We start from the raw sequence: 20,903 nt of genomic DNA on the forward strand, positions 1-20,903 counted from the left end.
TGATGACAAATTCTTTATCACTGTATGTTGTGGTGAACATGGACACTGACCGACGGACTGATGACAAATTCTTTATCATTGTATGTTGTGTTGAACATGGACACTGACAGACGGACTGATGACAAATTCTTTATCACTGTATGTTGTGGTGAACATGGACGGACTGATGACAAATTCTTTATCATTGTATGTTGTGGTGAACATGGACACTGATGACAAATTCTTTATCACTGTATGTTGTGGTGAACATGGACACTGACCGACGGACTGATGACAAATTCTTTATCACTGTATGTTGTGGTGAACATGGACACTGACCGACGGACTGATGACAAATTCTTTATCACTGTATGTTGTGGTGAACATGGACACTGATCACAAATTCTTTATCATACCATAAGCTCACTGGCGCCTTATGTCAGAAGAGATAAAGATGTTTTAAAGTCTTTGACATTAAATGTTATTTCCTGAAATGATGCTGTTTGTAACTTAAAAGTAAAACCTTGTGATTGCATTATTCAACTTTGTTTATTTGACATACAGGTTTGTTTTACAAATATTTCAATATGAGTGATCCACTGTGACCTAGAATAATGACCAAGATTTCTCAAAGCAGAAACAGAACAGGACAGTTTAAAAAAATATGGAAATCGTTCTTAAAATTCTCTGTTGACAGCAAATGAGGTTGGAGTTTGAAACATGGACTTTCTACTGAAATTTAAAAGAGAAGGAGTCAGCCATGTAGAAGTGTACTGTGATCAATTATACCTAAAGACAAGATATATATGGTATCCATTAATTATGTGCAAATGTTTTATTCTTTAGTCCTCACTGCTGTATTTTGGAGCCCTTGCCAAGCTCTTCAAGAGTACAATATTGCTGGATGGTAACTTCTCTTACCGTTATGTCTCCGTCACATAGAATTGTTCATATAAACCATAATCACCAACAATTCCTCTTAAAACATTCGGCAGCTGCTATTGAATTTAAAAAATAACATATTTCAGCCAGTCTTTATTATGTTTTTAATATGCAGTGAATATTCAACTTTTTAAAATCTGTAACAATTCTATTAGATAATATGAGAAAATGTGTGGTACTTTAGCAATCAGCAATATATCAATACCGTGATTAATTCTTACAGAAAAAATATCTTCGGGGAATGTTGAATCCATTTTGTAATGATATAAGGATTTACAAAATTTCTTGTAGTTAAATAAATGCAAAGGTATGAATTTACCTTCATATATACATGAATGTAAGCCAAGTAGACTATAATTACCAAGAATATAGAACAATTCTTGAAACATTTTAAAATCATCAATACACCTTCAATCACCCTGCATACTTTCGGGTATCCAGACAGAGAGACAAAGGAACCCATTATCCACCATTTCTAGCTTACCCAGTGTTGGCTCTACCTGTTTCTTGTTTCTTATTTTAAAATCATTTTACAATAAAGCTCAACTCTGTACATATATTAACACCCTCTCCAAATTACCTTTATATTATCATTTTCAACTGTTTAGGATATATCTTGTACACCAGCTTTTTCTTTTGAAAATTTTCAAGGTTGACCTGTTACTTCGACCTTGACAGATGGCAAATCTAATAATATGTAAAGTTTCATGGTGTGATGCTGTGGTGCGAGTATGTAAACTAATAAAACTTATCAAGGTGCATGGAATATCTTGTAGTCACGATCTTTGTATACATGGATGCACTGACAAAGTCATAACTGTATACACAATCGACTCATTTAGGGGTATGATTACTAAAAAAACTTCAATATGACATCAAAATAACAAAATCACTTATAAATATTATGTAAATGATAGTTACACTTCACTAATTGATTAAGGATAAACATAAAAAAGTCAAAACAAATATCAAATGTAAGTAGTAAAGAGATGTAGATTCTGTTGTTTAAAAAAAAAAGGAAAAAGTTCAGATCAATTGAGGAGAAGTCAAAAGTTAAAAGTTAAAAGTTAAAAAAAAAAAAAAAACATTGATCAGAAATGTCATGAAGAAAAACCAGACCTTTTGAGTTGATATGATAGAGAAATTGTGGAACAAAAACTTCACACGTCACAAAACATACTCATAATACAGAATGTGTAACTTGTAATCACAATTTCTACAATGTGTACATTTATCTTGTGTACTTTTTCTTTTTATAATTTCTTATAAACAGTAGAGAGTATCTTTTGATAGAAAAGAGATAAGCTTGCTTAACATTGTTGATGTTTCAAAAATCTCAAATATTTAAATATTATTTGATTTCTGATTAATCATAAAATGTGTTAATTTGATCTTCCACCAAATATCACATTAATGTTCTTTTCTTTATACCTAGCTGTAATATAAACAATAAATTGATCTGTTTGAGACATTTTCATAGTCTATCTTGATACCTTGTAAACAACAAGCACTTTTTCAAACACACACATATGTTACTGTACATCATGAATATATATCCATTTAAGTATCAATAATCAGTAAGTTATGCTGAATGTATTACACATGACAATGGATATAAAATTATAATTAATGATCTAACGTATAAGTCTTGAGTTCACTCCACCCACACCATGACAGTATATACATGTTTCACAGTGTTATTCTAATACAGAACAAACACAATGGGTTGTGAATGGTGTTTTCTATACCAGTTATAGGCAGTGATATTAAAAAAACTGGGTTTTTTTTTTTTGTTTTGAACAATTCATAAACAATTTCAGTCTATCACACTTAATTAAGATTGTGGTTTCTAAACATTTAATGGCCAATCTAAACATTATTACAGTCAAACCTCTTTATCTCAAACTCAGCGAGACTGCGGAACGAATATTTGATTTAAATAAATTAAAATGTTTTGTGCGAAATTTGGTCAAGACTAACAAAATACTTCGAATTATAGAGTCTTTGAGTTAAAAGAGTTTGAGATAACAAGATTTTAATGGTATATCTCACCAAAATACTCTTGCTCATTCTTTGGTTGTTTTGATTCAGATCAAATTATCAAACTTTATCAAGATTATATCCAGCGATGGATTTCACTTACAGAACAACATTGCCACTTGTTATTCAGTTACTTTAACTATAACATCCAAGGATAAATCTATCAAACTTCACCCGTATCCAAAAGAATGCAACATTTCACAGCATTTTCACTCAGTCTTTTGTACTAGTATATATCATCATTGATGGAAGTTCAGAGTAAATCTAAACTTGGAGTCAGTGTCGGACATTTGATAAGGATACCAAAAGATGTAGTTGACATCCCATATATTGTTGTAGAGATTGAACGCCATTCCTGTGACATCAGTGATAGGTGACAGCGGTAGTGGCAGCGTACTGACGTAATCCTCTGACGTCAACACATTCACCAGCCCGACGTCGCGCGACAGGATCTCCATACCACAGGATCGATCGTCAAGGTAGTACACCCCTTTATTGACCACTGAAGTGTAACATGTACAAACTGTTTAATGAAACCATTTAAAAAAAGATATCAATGAATTGTTGTTTGTATTTTAAGATATACAGGTATAGTATAAACACATTTAACAGGTAAAGTGAGATGATGCAAAAATACTTTATGACATCATGACATAGAAGCTTACAGGTGTAAAGCCATTTGACTCTTTCCTGTAGTCTGAATTAGCATGAGTATCAATAACGTCTGTATTATCACCAAGATAAGATATAATTAAGGTATGGAAAATCAGGATAAACATTACATTGTATCATACAGATCTATTACCACTATGTTTACTTGAGTAAATACACTATAATCATATACTGACAAATGATGGCAGTAACACAATGTTATACTGACAACAGATGGCAGTGTAACAATGTTTAGTGGCAACTGATGGCAGTAACACAATGTTATACTGACAACTGATGGCAGTAACACAATGTTATACTGACAACTGATGGCAGTGTAACAATGTTTAGTGGCAACTGATGGCAGTAACACAATGTTATACTGACAACTGATGGCAGTAACACAATGTTATACTGACAAATGATGGCAGTAACACAATGTTATACTGACAACAGATGGCAGTATAACAATGTTTAGTGGCAACTGATGGCAGTGTAACAATGTTATACTGACAACTGATGGCAGTGTAACAATGTTTAGTGGCAACTGATGGCAGTATAACAATGTTTAGTGGCAACTGATGGCAGTGTAACAATGTTTAGTGGCAACTGATGGCAGTAACACAATGTTATACTGACAACAGCTGGCAGTATAACAATGTTTAGTGGCAACTGATGGCAGTGTAACAATGTTTAGTGGCAACTGATGGCAGTATAACAATATTTAGTGGCAACTGATGGCATTGTAACAATGTTTAGTGGCAACTGATGGCAGTGTAACAATGTTTAGTGGCAACTGATGACAGTGTAACAATGTTTAGTGGCAACTGATGGCAGTGTCACAATGTTTAGTGGCAACTGATGGCAGTAACACAATGTTATACTGACAACAGATGGCAGTATAACAATGTTTAGTGGCAACTGATGGCAGTATAACAATGTTTAGTGGCAACTGATGGCATTGTAACAATGTTTAGTGGCAACTGATGGCAGTATACCAATGTTTAGTGGCAACTGATGGCAGTGTAACAATGTTATACTGACAACTGATGGCAGTATAACAATGTTTAGTGGCAACTGATGGCAGTATAACAATGTTTAGTGGCAACTGATGGCATTGTAACAATGTTTAGTGGCAACTGATGGCAGTATAACAATGTCTAGTGGCAACTGATGGCAGTGTAACAATGTTAAGTGGCAACTGATGGCAGTATAACAATGTTAAGTGGCAACTGACGGCAGTGTCTTACAACTATGTTTTACTTACAGCTAATGGTAGAATAACAAGGTTTAAGTGACAACTGATGGCAGTTTCACAAGCTTTACTTTAGTGACTGTACTTTCACTTCAAATTGATGGTCGTATAAATGTATTTTAACGACACATGTTCAGGATAGCTAGGTTTAATTGTGCTATCTTATAAAAGGTCAAACATTTAGAAAAGCATGAGCTGGCTGATAACCTACCGTGAAGTCTCTGGCTGCCATTCTGTATTACGTTGAGCGGGTCGATCATCTGTCCCAGCTTATGTAACCTCCAATGGTGATTCTGTTTCGGTGGTGGCTCAAATGACAGATAATAAGCTTCAGGCATTCTTGTTGGAGGCTTCTGGAACCACTGCAGTTCTACACTAACAGCTATAAAGGCAAACAAATGTAGATTTTGGAGTTCAAATATACTTCAAGGTTATTTCCTCTTACTATACTTAAACACTATATTATCAGGCTCGGGAATTATCAGACACATGAAAGACTGTTATAATGATAACTTTTTTGATAATTTCTCAATATCAACAAAGATTCATTAAAAAAAATTATACAGACTTATTAAGATATAAACAAATAGCCCAATGGGCCTGTATTGCTAATCTGTTCTGAAAACTTTGTCAGCTGAGTCAATTACTGGAAGCTTTAAGTCCCTTTAGATAGACATGGTATGGTACAAATACCATGACTCTGAGCATATTGGTTTTTACTGAAAGGAAATAGTCTAAAAAATCTCATATATCTAATCTCTATGATCTTCAAATTGGGTCAAGGTCAATTATTTGGAAAAATGTGATAGCCAATCATCCCAGCATACTACTGGTGGAATATCCTGACCATTTTAGTTAGTGAGAAGAATTAGTTTAGGATTTAAAACACCTGTGTCCCAGTGATCTTATGAGTAGGTCGAGTTGATTTGAACAGGCTTTGTAGCACTTCTTCCTAGCATGCTATAGCCGTAATAGCATGATCAGGAACCTCTAGATTGTTGAGGTGTCTTTAGAAGACTCTAATGTTTATATTCATGTAACCTTGAAAGTAGGCCAAGGTCATTCATATAAACATGCCAGAGTCCAAATATCATGACCCTGCACCTTTAGGGCTGGTGAGCTAAAATGGTAGCAACTCTGCAAGCCTCTGTGATGCTCTTGATATTACTGTCATGATTTTTTTTTTAATTGATATTTTTGTCTTATGTAATCTATTAACTTCCAAATCTTAAGAACAAAAGAACTGAACCATTAAAGAACATCTGATTTACACAATAGACTGAAAGACAAGGATTTTTTAGTTAATATCCACTGCAATACATTAATACCTTTATGTACAAATGTTGACAAATAAACCAATAATAAAATTTCAAACTATCACAATGCTTAATTATAGTCTGCTCACCTGGAATGTTAGTCCTGGAGACTGTTGCATCATATTTAATGAATATAATAGCTGGTGCTCCATACTGCTGTAGGGTAACTGTATCTTTCATCTCTAGGCATAGCATGTACTCACAAAGGTTACCTGTGGTAGATTCAGAATGATAGTTACCTTCTCAGATATGTGTGACTCAGGTACAGTAAGACTACAACAAATGTGACTTGTGTGATGCTTTGACATGAATATGAACTAAATCTGTTGAAAGATTAATGATATGTCTTTGAAAAAACTTTTATTTCCAAAAGTAGTGAAGTGTGACCTTTGACCTTGAAGCATCATCAATGATCATTGAAATATAATCAGGTGTAGAACTTGATGGTGTGATACTACATGGTAAGAATATGAAGTTAATGTGTCGAGAGAATCTAGCACACAAACTTTTTATTCACTAAAGGTTATGAGTGAAAATTTCACATTTGAACTTGACTTAAGACTAGTTGATCTGAGTAAGGTGTAGAACTTTCTAGTGTGATGTCACAAAATTACGCTCAAGAGAATTCCTTTAAAAATAATTTGCTTCAGTGAAAAAATATTCTTGAGTTGAAAAATAAAATTTCCGCTTACTTTTGGATTTATATAATTGCTTAAGGCTAACTTCCCACTGCTGACTTGAAGGATTGGCATTCTCGGAAATGTTGAATTTTCCAATACCAAGGTCAAATTTCTTGTTATAAGGGTAATTCTGGTTGAAGTAGTCAAAGTCTGACTGGTTCAGAGTCTGGTAGATAAACTTGCCCAAGGGATGGGAAGTAGAAGCCCAGGACTAGTGAAAAAAAACAATGAGAAATAAAATAAAAATTATGATTTTGTAAAGGTTATTAAACATTGACATCAAATGGAGATAAACCCAGAATAAAGCTTGAAAAAACAAAAAAATAGTTATGTAGCATTATATGATTGCGGAATTATTACTTTCATAATTATTTTGAAGTCAGATCTTAAATATCGAACAAATAGTAACTTTGCTAAATATGAAGCAAGATGATCTTACATATGAGATTGATAAAACAAGTCTAAAAAATGTTTGTTTTACAGAGTCTCAGGAAGTTATATGTAAAATAAAACAAACATTGTGACAAGTTTAGTAAACTGCATGTGAAGTGGAAAAGAGTATTAGATTCTATTTATCACATAAATTGGATAGCTATGCATACATTAACTTAAACAGCATCTAAGTAGATGATACAGAATCTAAATTGGTGAAACAATCATTTGATATCACTTTCTTTGGAGATATTTTTGGTTGGTCATCAGCATAACTCTTGGTATATATATATATGAACCTGTTATCAGCACATGATAGAGGAAAACTGATTGAAAGTAATAGATTTGTTATTTGTTAAGAATTTTGGAATACTTACTGTGAATAATGTATAAAACCATGTCAAAATTGTTACAGGTAATAAAAATATTGCTACACCATACTTACTTCTTCATAACTTCCTGGTAAATAGAGTCGAGTCATAGCTCCCTCTTTATCAAACTGGAACTGGAATCCATTAGGACAACTATGAAGGTCTAGCATAGAGGCGACCACATCATAGTCTACAATATCGGAGAAGTTTGATAATATCTGATAGATTTTGAAACAGATCTTATTTTATAAACTTGGTAGAAGAGGTACACATGTACCTGTAATCAATATTGATTTGTATGATGCTGTTTGGTGGAAAACTTCTATCACTCTCACCACATAATCCTTCACCATCAAATTTTGAATTGCTGAATATTTCTTTTGTAGTTGATGTAAAGCTAATAACTCACCATTAATGCTTGGTTTAGTAGCAGGGATCTGTGCAAGCTCAGCTTGCATGTTTTTGGCAATGGGATGGTCCCCTAAGGCATCAACACCGATGTAGGAGAATGCTCTCTGTTCCTGCCAAGACAGCACTCCATTCACAAAGTTCTGGGCTAATAAACAATTAAACTCACACAAGTTAGGTAAACTGCCAACATTTGGTTATGTAACTTTAGTATGGACCATCAAGCACATTCATGAATGAGAACAAAGCAGTTTCACAAAAAATTTAACCAATGCAAACATGAAACAACAGCTTTGATAAAAGGGCCGTCAAAGACGGGTTATACTCCCTGAATGGGACAAAAATTAAGTTTAAAAAATAGCAATGGACAATAAGAGAGTTATGGTTCTTGTTCAATGCCCTCCGTCTTGTTCAGATTTATCTACCTATGAAGCTTCAAGTTGATACCTCTTATAGTTTTAGTGTAATTCTCCGTACAAAATTTAAGTATGAAAAATAACAAAGGACAATAACTCCTTAATTATGCAAAAAAGAGTGATGGTTCTGGTGCACTGCACTTCTCCTTGTAGAGATCTATCTAGCTATGAAGTTTCATGTTTACACCTCTTACACTTTAAGGTAATGATCCACACAAAATTTAGTATGGACAATAATAATTTAAAGGGCAAAATAGGATTCCGGATGAGAGTGAGCCTGTTTAGAAAGAATCTACTATACTGAGTGGCTTTTTAAAAGCTTTGAATTAGACAAATAAACTTGCTGACTTTGCAATGCTTATTCTGTAAAGCATGGACCACTCAAGGGAGATAACACCTGTGACTTACTTCCATTATCCAGCATTTTATAGAACTCGTCATTTGTCCAATGAATGCGGTCAAACACACTATCAAGTCCCCAGGTGTGTTCTCCAAGCTTGAGGAGGAAACGACTGGAGTTATAGAATCGGTCATCAGTGAGAGAACAAGCTGAAACAGAAAGATGTTATGCTAGGAGATTTTGTTCCTAGTCGTAAATCTTAAGCCACTAGAATTGTTGTGAACTTTAACAACCTAAAAACATTATCTATTACACATAAATGGTTCCCACTTCTACGCTGTACTTTACAGCTATGCAGTTGAGATAACTCTTGTGTAATGTTAAGCAACTGCAAATATTATACATACAGAAAACATGGCCCTGTTGTCAATTATGATAATCAACAAGAATATTAAGGAAGCAGATGTGCAATCTCAAACAAGCTTCCTTGGTTAAGATTCACACCAGATTCACAGAAATGAAAAGTTCAAGTGAAAAGCACTTAAAGGCCTAAGTTATTGATTTAAGATGTCATTATGTATAGATACTGTACTGAAATATGAAAAAATTCCATATACATGTAACTGACCTGAAAATATTTTTTTAAAGATTAAAGGGTAGATCTTACCTCTGTTTTCTAGACATGAAGCCCTCACTCTCATTAAGGCTCTCATCTCAGCGACTTTTCGTGGATCAGAAGCTGATCCCTGTATCCAGGTGTCCCCCAGTTCCTTAGTAACCACTGGAAGTTTAGATTTGATTGGTTCCAAGCTAGCAACAAAATCTTCAAATGTAGATGCTTGTACATCGGCTCCTGGAAACTGTGATCTTGCAATCTCATAGAATCTTAAAACTTCCTGAAGACAAAAATACCAGATTTGGCTATTGCTCAAAGCAGATCTTTACAAGACCAAAAATTATCATATAACATTGTGTGTGAAATAAACTTTTACATTTTACAGTCAACTTTAACATGGCTCTATTTTATTGGTAACCAGAAGTTTATTTAAACCCTTTAAGTATATATTGCACGATTTATATTATACACATTAATTTGTGCACCACTCTGGTGTGGATCTTACAGTTATGTCCATGGGTGGTCCACTGTTATCTGTTCTGAATCCGAAACACAAGGCATGGTCAAAGTCTGGGAATGTAGCACAATCATGTCGAGACAGTCCTCCAGGCGAAAAAGGAAATGGACCTGGAACCTCAGGATATCCCCCTACCATCACAATACAAATTTCCAGTAAATTTTTTTTAAAAAAAATGAGAGCATATACAGGTTTCTCAATAAAACAAAATAAATTCCATGAAAGGAGGAAAAATTCTATTATTTGAAACTTTCCTATTTTGGCTCCTATTATACATATGTTTATATGCTAATATTTATAAGATGAAGATGAGAGATAAAGCACATCAACATGCATACATTAATCCAATTAAAAGAATATATTCTGTATCTCTTTTAAACCTACCTGGGTGCCACAAGCCAATGACACTTGAGTTTTTAAAGGTCCAACGGAAAATAGGTGGAACAGCAGGAGGGGAGGTAACTGTGTTGACGCCAACACTGACAGCCTCTACACCCATCTCTTCAAATAGGGGAATCAGGGCCTGACTCATGCCTAGAAATCAATTACAAATCAATTTTTAATATTTTTTCTTGAGTTGTGTCTGAAACAGAAGGTACATCTTAATCTATGTTTCTTAAAGGTGCACCATTTTGCCATTGGGCTGAAATGTCTAAAGCCTCCTGGTCACTGAATCATTAGGACACTCATCTCAGACATTTTGAGTGGTGAGTGATACTACTTAGGTTTAAGTGAGGGGTTACACCTACACAGGCCTGAGTGAGGGGAACACCTACACAGATCTAAGTTAGGGGCTACATCTACAGTGTTCTGAGTCGGGGAGACACATACACAGGTTTGAGTGAAGGGTAACACCTACACAGATCTAAGCTAGGGGTTACACCTACAGTGATCTGAGTCGGGGAGACACATACACAGGTTTGAGTGAAGGGTAACACCTACACAGATCTAAGTTAGGAGTTACACCTACAGTGATCTGAGGTGAAAGGCAAGTAACACTGAGCTAGGTTGAAGTGAGGTGTTACACCTTTAGCGGTTTTAGTGAAGGAGACACTTACAAAAGTTTGAGTGAGGGGTAACACCTACACAGATCTAAGCTAGGGGTTACACCTACAGTGGTTTTAGTCAGGGAAACACATACTCAGGCATGACTGAGGAGAAAAACCTAGAGATCCAAATGGGGTAAGACACTTACAGAAGTCGGAATTAGATGTTTTTATACCTACGAAGGTCAGAGTTACAGGCTTCACCTACACATATCTGAGTGGGAAAGACAACTATAGAGATCCAAGTAGGGTAAGACATCTACACTAGTCAGAGTGGGGAAGACATCTACAGAGATCCAAGTAAGGTAAGACATCTACACATATCTGAGTGGGGAAGACAACTACAGAGGTCCAAGTAAGGTAAGACATCTACACATATCTGAGTGGGGAAGACAACTACTGAGATCCAAGTAAGGTAAGACATCTACAGAGGTCAGAGTGGGGAAGACATCTATGCAGGTCAGAGAGGGGAAGACATCTACAGAGATCCAAGTAGGGTAAGACATCTACACATATCTCAGTGGGGAAGACAACTACAGAGATCCAAGTAAGGTAAGACATCTATAGAGGTCAGAGTGAAAAAAAAGTAGTCTTAGTAAGGGCTATACCTACTGAAGTCTGAATATCTCTCTGACAGAGGGTGATAACTACCTGGAATATCTGTCTGACAGAGGGTGATAACTACCTGGAATATCTGTCTGCCAGAGGGTGATAATTACCTAGAATATCTCTCTGACTGAGGGTGATAATTACCTAGAATATCTGTCTGCCAGAGGGTGATAATTACCTAGAATATCTGTCTGACGAAGGGTGATAATTACCTAGAATATCTGTCTGCCAGAGGGTGATAATTACCTAGAATATCTGTCCGACGAAGGGTGATAATCACCTAGAATATCTCTCTGACAGAGGGTGATAATTACCTAGAATATCTCTCTGACAGAGGGTGATAACTACCTAGAATATCTCTCTGACAGAGGGTAATAACTACCTAGAATATCTCTCTGACAGAGGGTGATAACTACCTAGAATATCTGTCTGACAGAGGGTGATAACTACCTAGAATATCTCTCTGACAGAGGGTGATAACTACCTGGAATATCTCTCTGACAGAGGGTGATAACTACCTGGAATATCTCTCTGACAGAGGGTGATAACTACCTAGAATATCTGTCTGCCAGAGGGTGATAACTACCTGGAATATCTCTCTGACAGAGGGTGATAACTACCTAGAATATCTCTCTGACAGAGGGTGATAACTACCTAGAATATCTCTCTGACAGAGGGTGATAACTACCTGGAATATCTGTCTGACAGAGGGTGATAACTACCTAGAATATCTGTCTGACAGAGGGTGATAACTACCTAGAATGTCTCTCTGACAGAGGGTGATAACTACCTAGAATATCTCTCTGACAGAGGGTGATAACTACCTGTAATATCTCTCTGACAGAGGGTGATAACTACCTGGAATATCTCTCTGACAGAGGGTGATAACTACCTGGAATATCTCTCTGACAGAGGGTGATAACTACCTGGAATATCTCTCTGACAGAGGGTGATAATTACCTAGAATATCTGTCTGACAGAGGGTGATAATTACCTAGAATATCTCTCTGACAGAGGGTGATAACTACCTAGAATGTCTCTCTGACAGAGGGTGATAATTACCTAGAATATCTCTCTGACAGAGGGTGATAATTACTTAAGAATATCTCTCTGACAGAGGGTGATAACTACCTAGAATATCTTTCTGACAGAGGGTGATAATTACTTAAGAATATCTCTCTGACTGAGGGTGATAATTACCTAGAATATCTCTCTGACAGAGGGTGATAACTACCTAGAATATCTTTCTGACAGAGGGTGATAATTACTTAAGAATGTCTCTCTGACAGAGGGTAATAACTACCTAGAATATCTTTCTGACGGATGGCCTACTCTTCACTCTTGGGGGTGTTAACTACCTAGAAAATCCCTCTAATTGAAGGTGATAACATCTTTCTAACTGAGAGTGATGATTTTATATTTACCTGGAACATCTCTTTGACTGAGGGTGCGATGTTTTCTGGTAATGTTAAATCGTCTGTCTAAGTCTGTACTTAGCTGTAGGCCAAACTTAACTATTGATGGTTCTAATGTCTCAAACTGCATGTTCATTGGGCCAGCATGCCAAGTGATGATCCCACTTTTGACTGCGTTTATGAACATCTCCTTCATTGTTGCATTAGGACACTGTTGAGAAAGATTCAATTTAAACTCTGGTTTAAACAACCAAAATTAAATATTTCTTTTTAAAAAATATAATATATTTTGCCCCAAAAACTTCTATTGAATTTCAAATTTATGTTCATTTTCATAAAAATTGAATATGTATCACCAAACTTGGCTATATGTATTGTGTTTATGTAGACCTGTATGTATTGTGTTTATGAAGACATGTATGTATTGTGTTTATGAAGACAGGTATGTATTGTGTTTATGAAGACATGTATGTATTGTGTTTATGAAGACATGTATGTATTGTGTTTATGAAGACCTGTATGTATTGTGTTTATGAAGACCTGTATGTATTGTGTTTATGAAGACATGTATGTATTGTGTTTATGTAGACCTGTATGTATTGTGTTTATGAAGACTTGGATGCATTGTGTTTATGAAGACAGGTATGTATTGTGTTTATGAAGACATGCATGTATTGTGTTTATAAAGACATGTATGTATTGTGTTTATGAAGACATGTATGTATTGTGTTTATGGAGACATGTATGTATTGTGTTTATGAAGACCTGTATAAATTGTGTTTATGTAGACATGTATGTATTGTGTTTATGAAGACCTGTATGTATTGTGTTTATGTAGACATGTATGTATTGTGTTTATGAAGACCTGTATGTATTGTGTTTATGAAGACCTGTATAAATCATGTTTATGGAGACATGTATGTATTGTGATTTGTGATTATTATGTAGACATGTATGTATTGTGTTTATGAAGACATGTATGTATTGTGTTTATGAAGACCTGTATGTATTGTGTTTATGGAGACATGTATGTATTGTGTTTATGTAGACATGTATGTATTGTGTTTATGAAGACCTGTATGTATTGTGTTTATGAAGACCTGTATAAATCATGTTTATGGAGACATGTATGTATTGTGATTATGAGACTTGCATGTATTGTGTTTATGTAGACATGTATGTATTGTGTTTATGAAGACATGTATGTATTGTGTTTATAAAGACATGTATGTATTGTGTTTATGAAGACATGTATGTATTGTGTTTATGAAGACCTGTATGTATTGTGTTTATGAAGACCTGTATAAATTGTGTTTATGTAGACATGTATGTATTGTGATTATGAGACTTGCATGTATTGTGTTTATGTAGACATGTATGTATTGTGTTTATGAAGACATGTATGTATTGTGTTTATGGAGACATGTATGTATTGTGTTTATGGAGACATGTATGTATTGTGTTTATGAAGACATGTATGTATTGTGTTTATGAAGACATGTATGTATTGTGTTTATGAAGACATGTATGTATTGTGTTTATGAAGACCTGTATGTATTGTGTTTATGAAGACAGGTATGTATTGTGTTTATGAAGACATGTATGTATTGTGTTTATGTAGACCTGTATGTATTGTGTTTATGAAGACTTGGATGCATTGTGTTTATGAAGACATGTATGTATTGTGTTTATGAAGACATGTATGTATTGTGTTTATGAAGACCTGTATGTATTGTGTTTATGGAGACCTGTATGTATTGTGTTTATGGAGACCTGTATGTATTGTGTTTATGAAGACCTGTATGTATTGTGATTATAAAGACCTGTATGTATTGTGTTTATGGAGACCTGTATGTATTGTGTTTATGGAGACATGTATGTATTGTGTTTATGAAGACCTGATATTTTCTATGAACATTAGGCATTATCTCCCTTGTGTATATCAGACATGCTCTATGAAAACCATTTTCATTTTAAGGCACTAGCAAAACACTTTTGTTTATTTTGTATCATTCTACAAACCTTTTACATGCAAAAGAAGCATTTCAGATTATATATGCCACAACATTTAACACTTAACACATATAGAATCAAACATCACATGTGTGACAGTAGATACTTTGGATGATATATGTTAAAGGTTTTACTTTTTCTTGTAAATTATATATATAGGTGCTACAACATAATTACCTGGAGCTGTATATTGGCCAGTGTGAGGTATTGTGGACAGTCCATATATAGACTGACCAGCCAGGGGTGTGTGGTGTAGATTAACTTCTCATAGTACCCCAGACCCATCAGTTGTGTAGCTACTTTGATAGCACGGGGAAAGTACTCATTGAAATACTTATTTAGAATGTTGTTGATGAAGCCAATCTCTTTAGGAAGGAGACCATCATATCCAACATCTGGATAACAATATAAATGTGTTATACACATATATTACAGTGTTTTATAATATTTACACAATGGTAGTGGTAGTAGTCAAATATCACAAGATTGTATCAAATACTGTCACAATTTGTTTCTTTCTAATGAAATCAACATAAAGAGATCCAATGAACCTACATCACAGACACTCAAATCCTTGATTAATCTTAATGAGAAGACCCCTATAACTTTAAATATGGGTCAAGGTCATTTCTTTTTTCAAACTGTATTAGGTTCATTCAAGTAACCTTTCAGCTAAATATCATGATTCTATGCCACTTGGTAAATCAGAAATTGTTTGAAGGTTTCAAAAAACTTGACCCCTGTGACACTGAATTTTGGTCAAAGTAATTTCTCTTCTCAAATTTTGGATCATTGTAGGTACCAGGCAAAGGCTTTTGGTTTTTTGAAGATAAGTTATTCAAATGTGTTTTCAAATTTGACCACTTTGACCTTGAATATTGGCGAAAGTAATTTCTTTTTGCAAGCTTAGTTTGGCATTCTGTCCACATGTAGGAACAGACCAACCAGCCCAGTATCATTATTCTAGGCCTTTTCATTATTACAGAGTTGTACAAGGTTTGAACAAATTGTGACCTCTGTGATCTTGAATTATAGGTCAAAGTCATTTCTTTTTACAATTTTTCACAGGCTTCATTCAGGGGGCTGTCCATCATGATTCTATGCCATCTGGCCATATTGATAATAAGTCTTTTAAAGAAAAAAAAATTGACACCAGATGGAGAATGGATGCAACACCACTGCAGTTCAATGAGCTAAAAAAAAAATATCACAATTTTCTGGTTATGTTTCATTTCATAAATTTGTAAAACATAATGAATTAGTGAGTAAAGGATAGAGCCAACGCCGCTGTTGTATTTAATAGAGGTCTGCAGGTTATTCGCCTCCCGCCTGGATACCCTAGGGTATGCAGGGGATTGATGAGAAGGGGTGAGCTTAAATAGGTATGAATCAATCCAACAGACTGGAGGCGGGTTCTTCAAAGATTTATTATAGGTAGTCGGTCTACCGGTTTCGCCCTTCTAATTGGGCTTCATCAGGACAACATTACCTTGAGAAATATCCCTAAAGTATACTTAGGGCGGGCAAATCTACATTGTTACTTATGACGTGATTAATTACGATCGATAACTCTATAAATTATTATGAACATATAATGTCTGTCAGTATCCTTCACGGTTATATCTGTACAATTATAAACAATAAAGTTAGTATGAGCAATTAACTCAGTTCATTGATTCTCATCTAAGCACAGCGTTGACATGGATTCTGACTGGTACTTCAATTCCCGGTAATTCACGCGCTTCTCATCTTCCACTTCGGATGAATTGGGGGTCGAGGCCGTGCTATCTGAATCGCTTAAAGCCAAGTCCTGCTTCAATAAATCAATGGCTTCCTCCAATACTGGTCTCATCGGGGGGCCGCTGATGTTGATTTTGGTTGCTGGCCGTATTCTAAATTTAGCGTTCTCCAGTTGTTTTCTGGTGAGTACTTTGAACGGTCTTTTGCTGTCTGGTTTGACCGCTTCCTGTCTAACTTTATCCTCGTAAACCTCAGGTTCGACGACGTAACCTGGATGGAAATTCTTCATATGTCTCTTGTAATCACCATCTCTGCCAAATGTTTTTTTGCATATTTTACATTTGTACCAGGTTTTGATGGCCACGTGGGCCACATTAACATGTCTTCTTAAATTCCTTATGGAGGCATAAGATTTACCACATAGAATACACGGTATTCTTATGGATCTGGTGGGTTTGGTTTTGGTTACCTGCTTCTGTGGAATTTTCTTGAGGTTCGGCATTATGATATCAAGTTTAGGCCTTCCGGCTGTCGTGTACGTAAGATCCTAATCCAGCTTTCTTCAGTCCGTAGACGGCAGTTGATGTTGTTGACGTCGGTCACTATGCCGGTAACTATAACGTCATCGGCATTGTGACCTGGCGACGTAAAATGCCGCGCTACGGGTTTCTCTTGATTCCCGTGTATAATATCATATAAATGGTTTCAGATCCTGGTATTAATAGTAGTAGAAGTCTGACCTACGTATTGGATCCCACATATCTTACAGGTAATCAAGTATACGGCGTTTACACTTTTGCAAGTTATATGGTTTCTAATCTTGTAACTTTCCCCTGTAGATTTACTGGTAAATACTACGTTCGCTACCATGAATTTACAAATCCTACATTGTTGTCCACATGGTCCGCTCCCGTGTTGGACCGTGCTCTGGTTGATATCGGTTCTGATCAGAAGGTCTCTGATAGATCTAGGTCTCTTGAATGCCACTATCATGCGGTACTCAAGAAGTTTTTCTGTAGGCGGGCTCTGTCTAAGAATATATTTATATTTCCGCAAATACTGTGCTATAGGCGGATTTCTCGGGTTATGCGTAACAATAAACGGTATCAATTTTTTGTTGGATTCATTGTGACTTGGGTTGAGAAGCTGGTCCCTCCGGACCCTCCTCGCCTTGTCAATAGCGTTCAAAATTAGTTGTTTAGGATATCCTCTTGAAACAAATCTGTTCAATAGCTGTTGACATTCATGTTCAAAGTGTATGGTCTCGCTACAAACTCTCTTAATCCTCAATGCCTGGGAGTATGGTATGCTGGTAATTTGTTGACGTGGATGGCAGCTCCGATAGTGTAAATACAAAAATGCTTTAGTGGGTTTGTTGAATAATCTGCTCCCCAGACTCCCGTTAGGGAGTTTGTAGATAGTAGTATCCAAGAAATTCACTTCTATTTCACTTACTTCAAAGGTGAACTTGATGGTGGTATGAAACGAGTTCATAGCCTCACGGAATGAGGATAGCGCCTCTCGAGAGTGTGGCCAAATAAAAAAGATATCATCAATGTATCTCCACCATATTAGAGGTAATAGTCTTTGCGTGGATAAGAATCGGCGTTCCACAAAATCCATAAAAATTATAGCGTAGTTCGGTGCCATTTTGGTGCCCATGGCCGTGCCTTGCTTCTGTAGGTAAAACTCTTTACCAAATCTAAAGCAGTTGTTCGTGAGAATTATCGCCGTCATTCTGAGTATAATCCAAGTGCTGGGTTGTTTGTTTGTTCTGTTATCCAATGCCGTTTTAGCGGCTCTAATTCCTTCCGCGTGTGGTATAGAAGTGTACAGCGATGATACATCCGCCATACATAGTAGGCTGTCCTTAGGTAGGACCCCTAGTTCGTTTATTTTCCTCAAAAAATCATTAGTGTCCTTAATGTAGGAGTCCGTGCTAGAGGCTAGCGATTTTATATGAAAATCTACATATTCTGAGGTTTACGAGGATAAAGTTAGACAGGAAGCGGTCAAACCAGACAGCAAAAGACCGTTCAAAGTACTCACCAGAAAACAACTGGAGAACGCTAAATTTAGAATACGGCCAGCAACCAAAATCAACATCAGCGGCCCCCCGATGAGACCAGTATTGGAGGAAGCCATTGATTTATTGAAGCAGGACTTGGCTTTAAGCGATTCAGATAGCACGGCCTCGACCCCCAATTCATCCGAAGTGGAAGATGAGAAGCGCGTGAATTACCGGGAATTGAAGTACCAGTCAGAATCCATGTCAACGCTGTGCTTAGATGAGAATCAATGAACTGAGTTAATTGCTCATACTAACTTTATTGTTTATAATTGTACAGATATAACCGTGAAGGATACTGACAGACATTATATGTTCATAATAATTTATAGAGTTATCAATCGTAATTAATCACGTCATAAGTAACAATGTAGATTTGCCCGCCCTAAGTATACTTTAGGGATATTTCTCAAGGTAATGTTGTCCTGATGAACCCCAATTAGAAGGGCGAAACCGGTAGACCGACTACCTATAATAAATCTTTGAAGAACCCGCCTCCAGTCTGTTGGATTGATTCATACATAATGAATTAGTTATAATCTATGAAATAAAAAAAGAAAAAACAATCTAGCATAGCTTGATTATTAATTTGCATATAAAATAATTTTCTCCAGAAACTTCAAGTCAATTATGTTTTCCTGCAAGAAACCAAAAGGAAATGATGTTTAAGAAGAAAATTACACTTACCTAGATGGTTCATGAAGATCATGTGAACATGCTTTACTGTTTGTCCATGTTGAGGCTCAACAACTTGGATATAACTGAATAGAATTCCCTTTAAAAACAGGAGACATCTAGATAAACACCCATATGACAATATCTACAAATATGAAGCTTTCCAATGTTTTTTTAAATAAAAAATAGCAAATATGTATAGTAATATACTGCACTGTTAATACATGTACAGCTGCATACAAATAATGTAAGAATTTTATGATTTATAAATATATAAAGTATCAGTCATTTCGAATCATCAACCACATCATTCATGCAAGACATGTTATACAGAACAAAAACGGCAATGCTTTTAAATGCATTATTATCGAGCCTGTGAAAGAACAGACTTACACCGTTTTGGCAATTATGAAATGTGAGGCAGACAAGCAAGATAATTAAAACTATTTCTTACAAAACACGTTACACATTGTACATTAATATTAACAAGTCTTAGAAAACTATTTACTTGGGTATAATACACAAATTTGCCCACCCTTTGTCAATATCCGTAAACATACAAGGATTTAAATCTTCCAAATTTGTTCATCACACATTGTTATATATTTGGGTCGTTTTCCTTTCAACCCATGACGTATACTCACGCGATCGGGACAAAAATTGCGGATAGAAAGTCAGAGCTCTTTTGTCTAATACAAATGCAAGCAATAATTTTAACTGTGACAGGAAGTTGTAACAGTCTATAAAACCTGAAAATATCTAAATGATCTGCTAGCAACAATATTCTAGCGAAACAGTCCAGTCTCATAGTTAAATATTAAAAACATACCAGTGCGACAATATACAGCTGCATTTTTTACTGTATGTGGACAGTAATGATCAGCTGACCCGTTTAGATCTCAACTCTCAAGTGTGATGCATGTCAGCTGACTCTCATGTGTGTTTACAGTGGAAGTAAGAACTCTCAAAGGGAGGCCACTCCCGATGAAACTACCCTGCAATCGAGAACGTATAATACGGAACGATAAGAAACTACCTACATCTATTTGCGGAGAAGTTCGAGTTAAGTAGCTATGATACATGTTTTTTTCTAAAGGCGTACATAACTAACCCTTTAAAAATAAACAGTATTAGAAAGCTTAATCATTTTCAAATTGATTGTGCTTCGTTCTGTGACAAGAATATTTTTAATTTTGATACTTACAAAAACAAAAACAATGTATAACTTCAACTGATACATAGTGCCGCCCTATAGTGAATACCATTTTCAGCCAAAATTATAATTAGAAACATCTTTAAATACATAGCATTTAAAAGCAGTGTGATTTTCCTATTGACTCGTGTCAGTTTTGTGATAAGTTATTCAAATCTAAT

General features: G+C 35.6%; 1 protein-coding gene across 1 annotated transcript; it reads right to left on the reverse strand.

Moving 5' to 3' along the window:
- Positions 1–549: 549 nt before the first annotated feature.
- LOC132553577 (uncharacterized) lies at positions 550–20,468 on the reverse strand. Its single transcript, XM_060217833.1, has 14 exons — positions 20,359–20,468; positions 19,542–19,629; positions 15,224–15,441; positions 13,043–13,244; positions 10,348–10,497; positions 9,952–10,094; positions 9,498–9,726; positions 8,899–9,039; positions 8,076–8,222; positions 7,741–7,856; positions 6,876–7,074; positions 6,273–6,395; positions 5,079–5,249; positions 550–3,463 (listed from the first exon to the last, which is right to left on the reverse strand). Exons 1-14 carry the CDS (start codon positions 20,380–20,382, stop codon positions 3,201–3,203), a joined length of 2,214 nt encoding a protein of 737 aa, XP_060073816.1. The 5' UTR covers positions 20,383–20,468; the 3' UTR covers positions 550–3,200.
- Between the last annotated feature and the right edge of the window lie 435 nt (positions 20,469–20,903).

The sequence above is a fragment of the Ylistrum balloti genome, unplaced genomic scaffold (assembly GCF_031769215.1).
Source record: "Ylistrum balloti isolate Yb309-2 unplaced genomic scaffold, AGI_CSIRO_Ybal_v1 Utg370338, whole genome shotgun sequence".
NCBI lineage: Eukaryota > Metazoa > Mollusca > Bivalvia > Pectinida > Pectinidae > Ylistrum > Ylistrum balloti.

Coding starts and splice junctions, on each gene's coding strand:
- LOC132553577 (XM_060217833.1), bottom strand. CDS start 20,382: ATGCAGCTGTATATTGTCGCACTG. Junction 19,630..20,358: donor AGCTGTATATTGTCGCACTG/GTATGTTTTTAA, acceptor CTGTTTTTAAAG/GGAATTCTATTCAGTTATAT. Junction 9,040..9,497: donor TTCATGTCTAGAAAACAGAG/GTAAGATCTACC, acceptor TTTCTGTTTCAG/CTTGTTCTCTCACTGATGAC.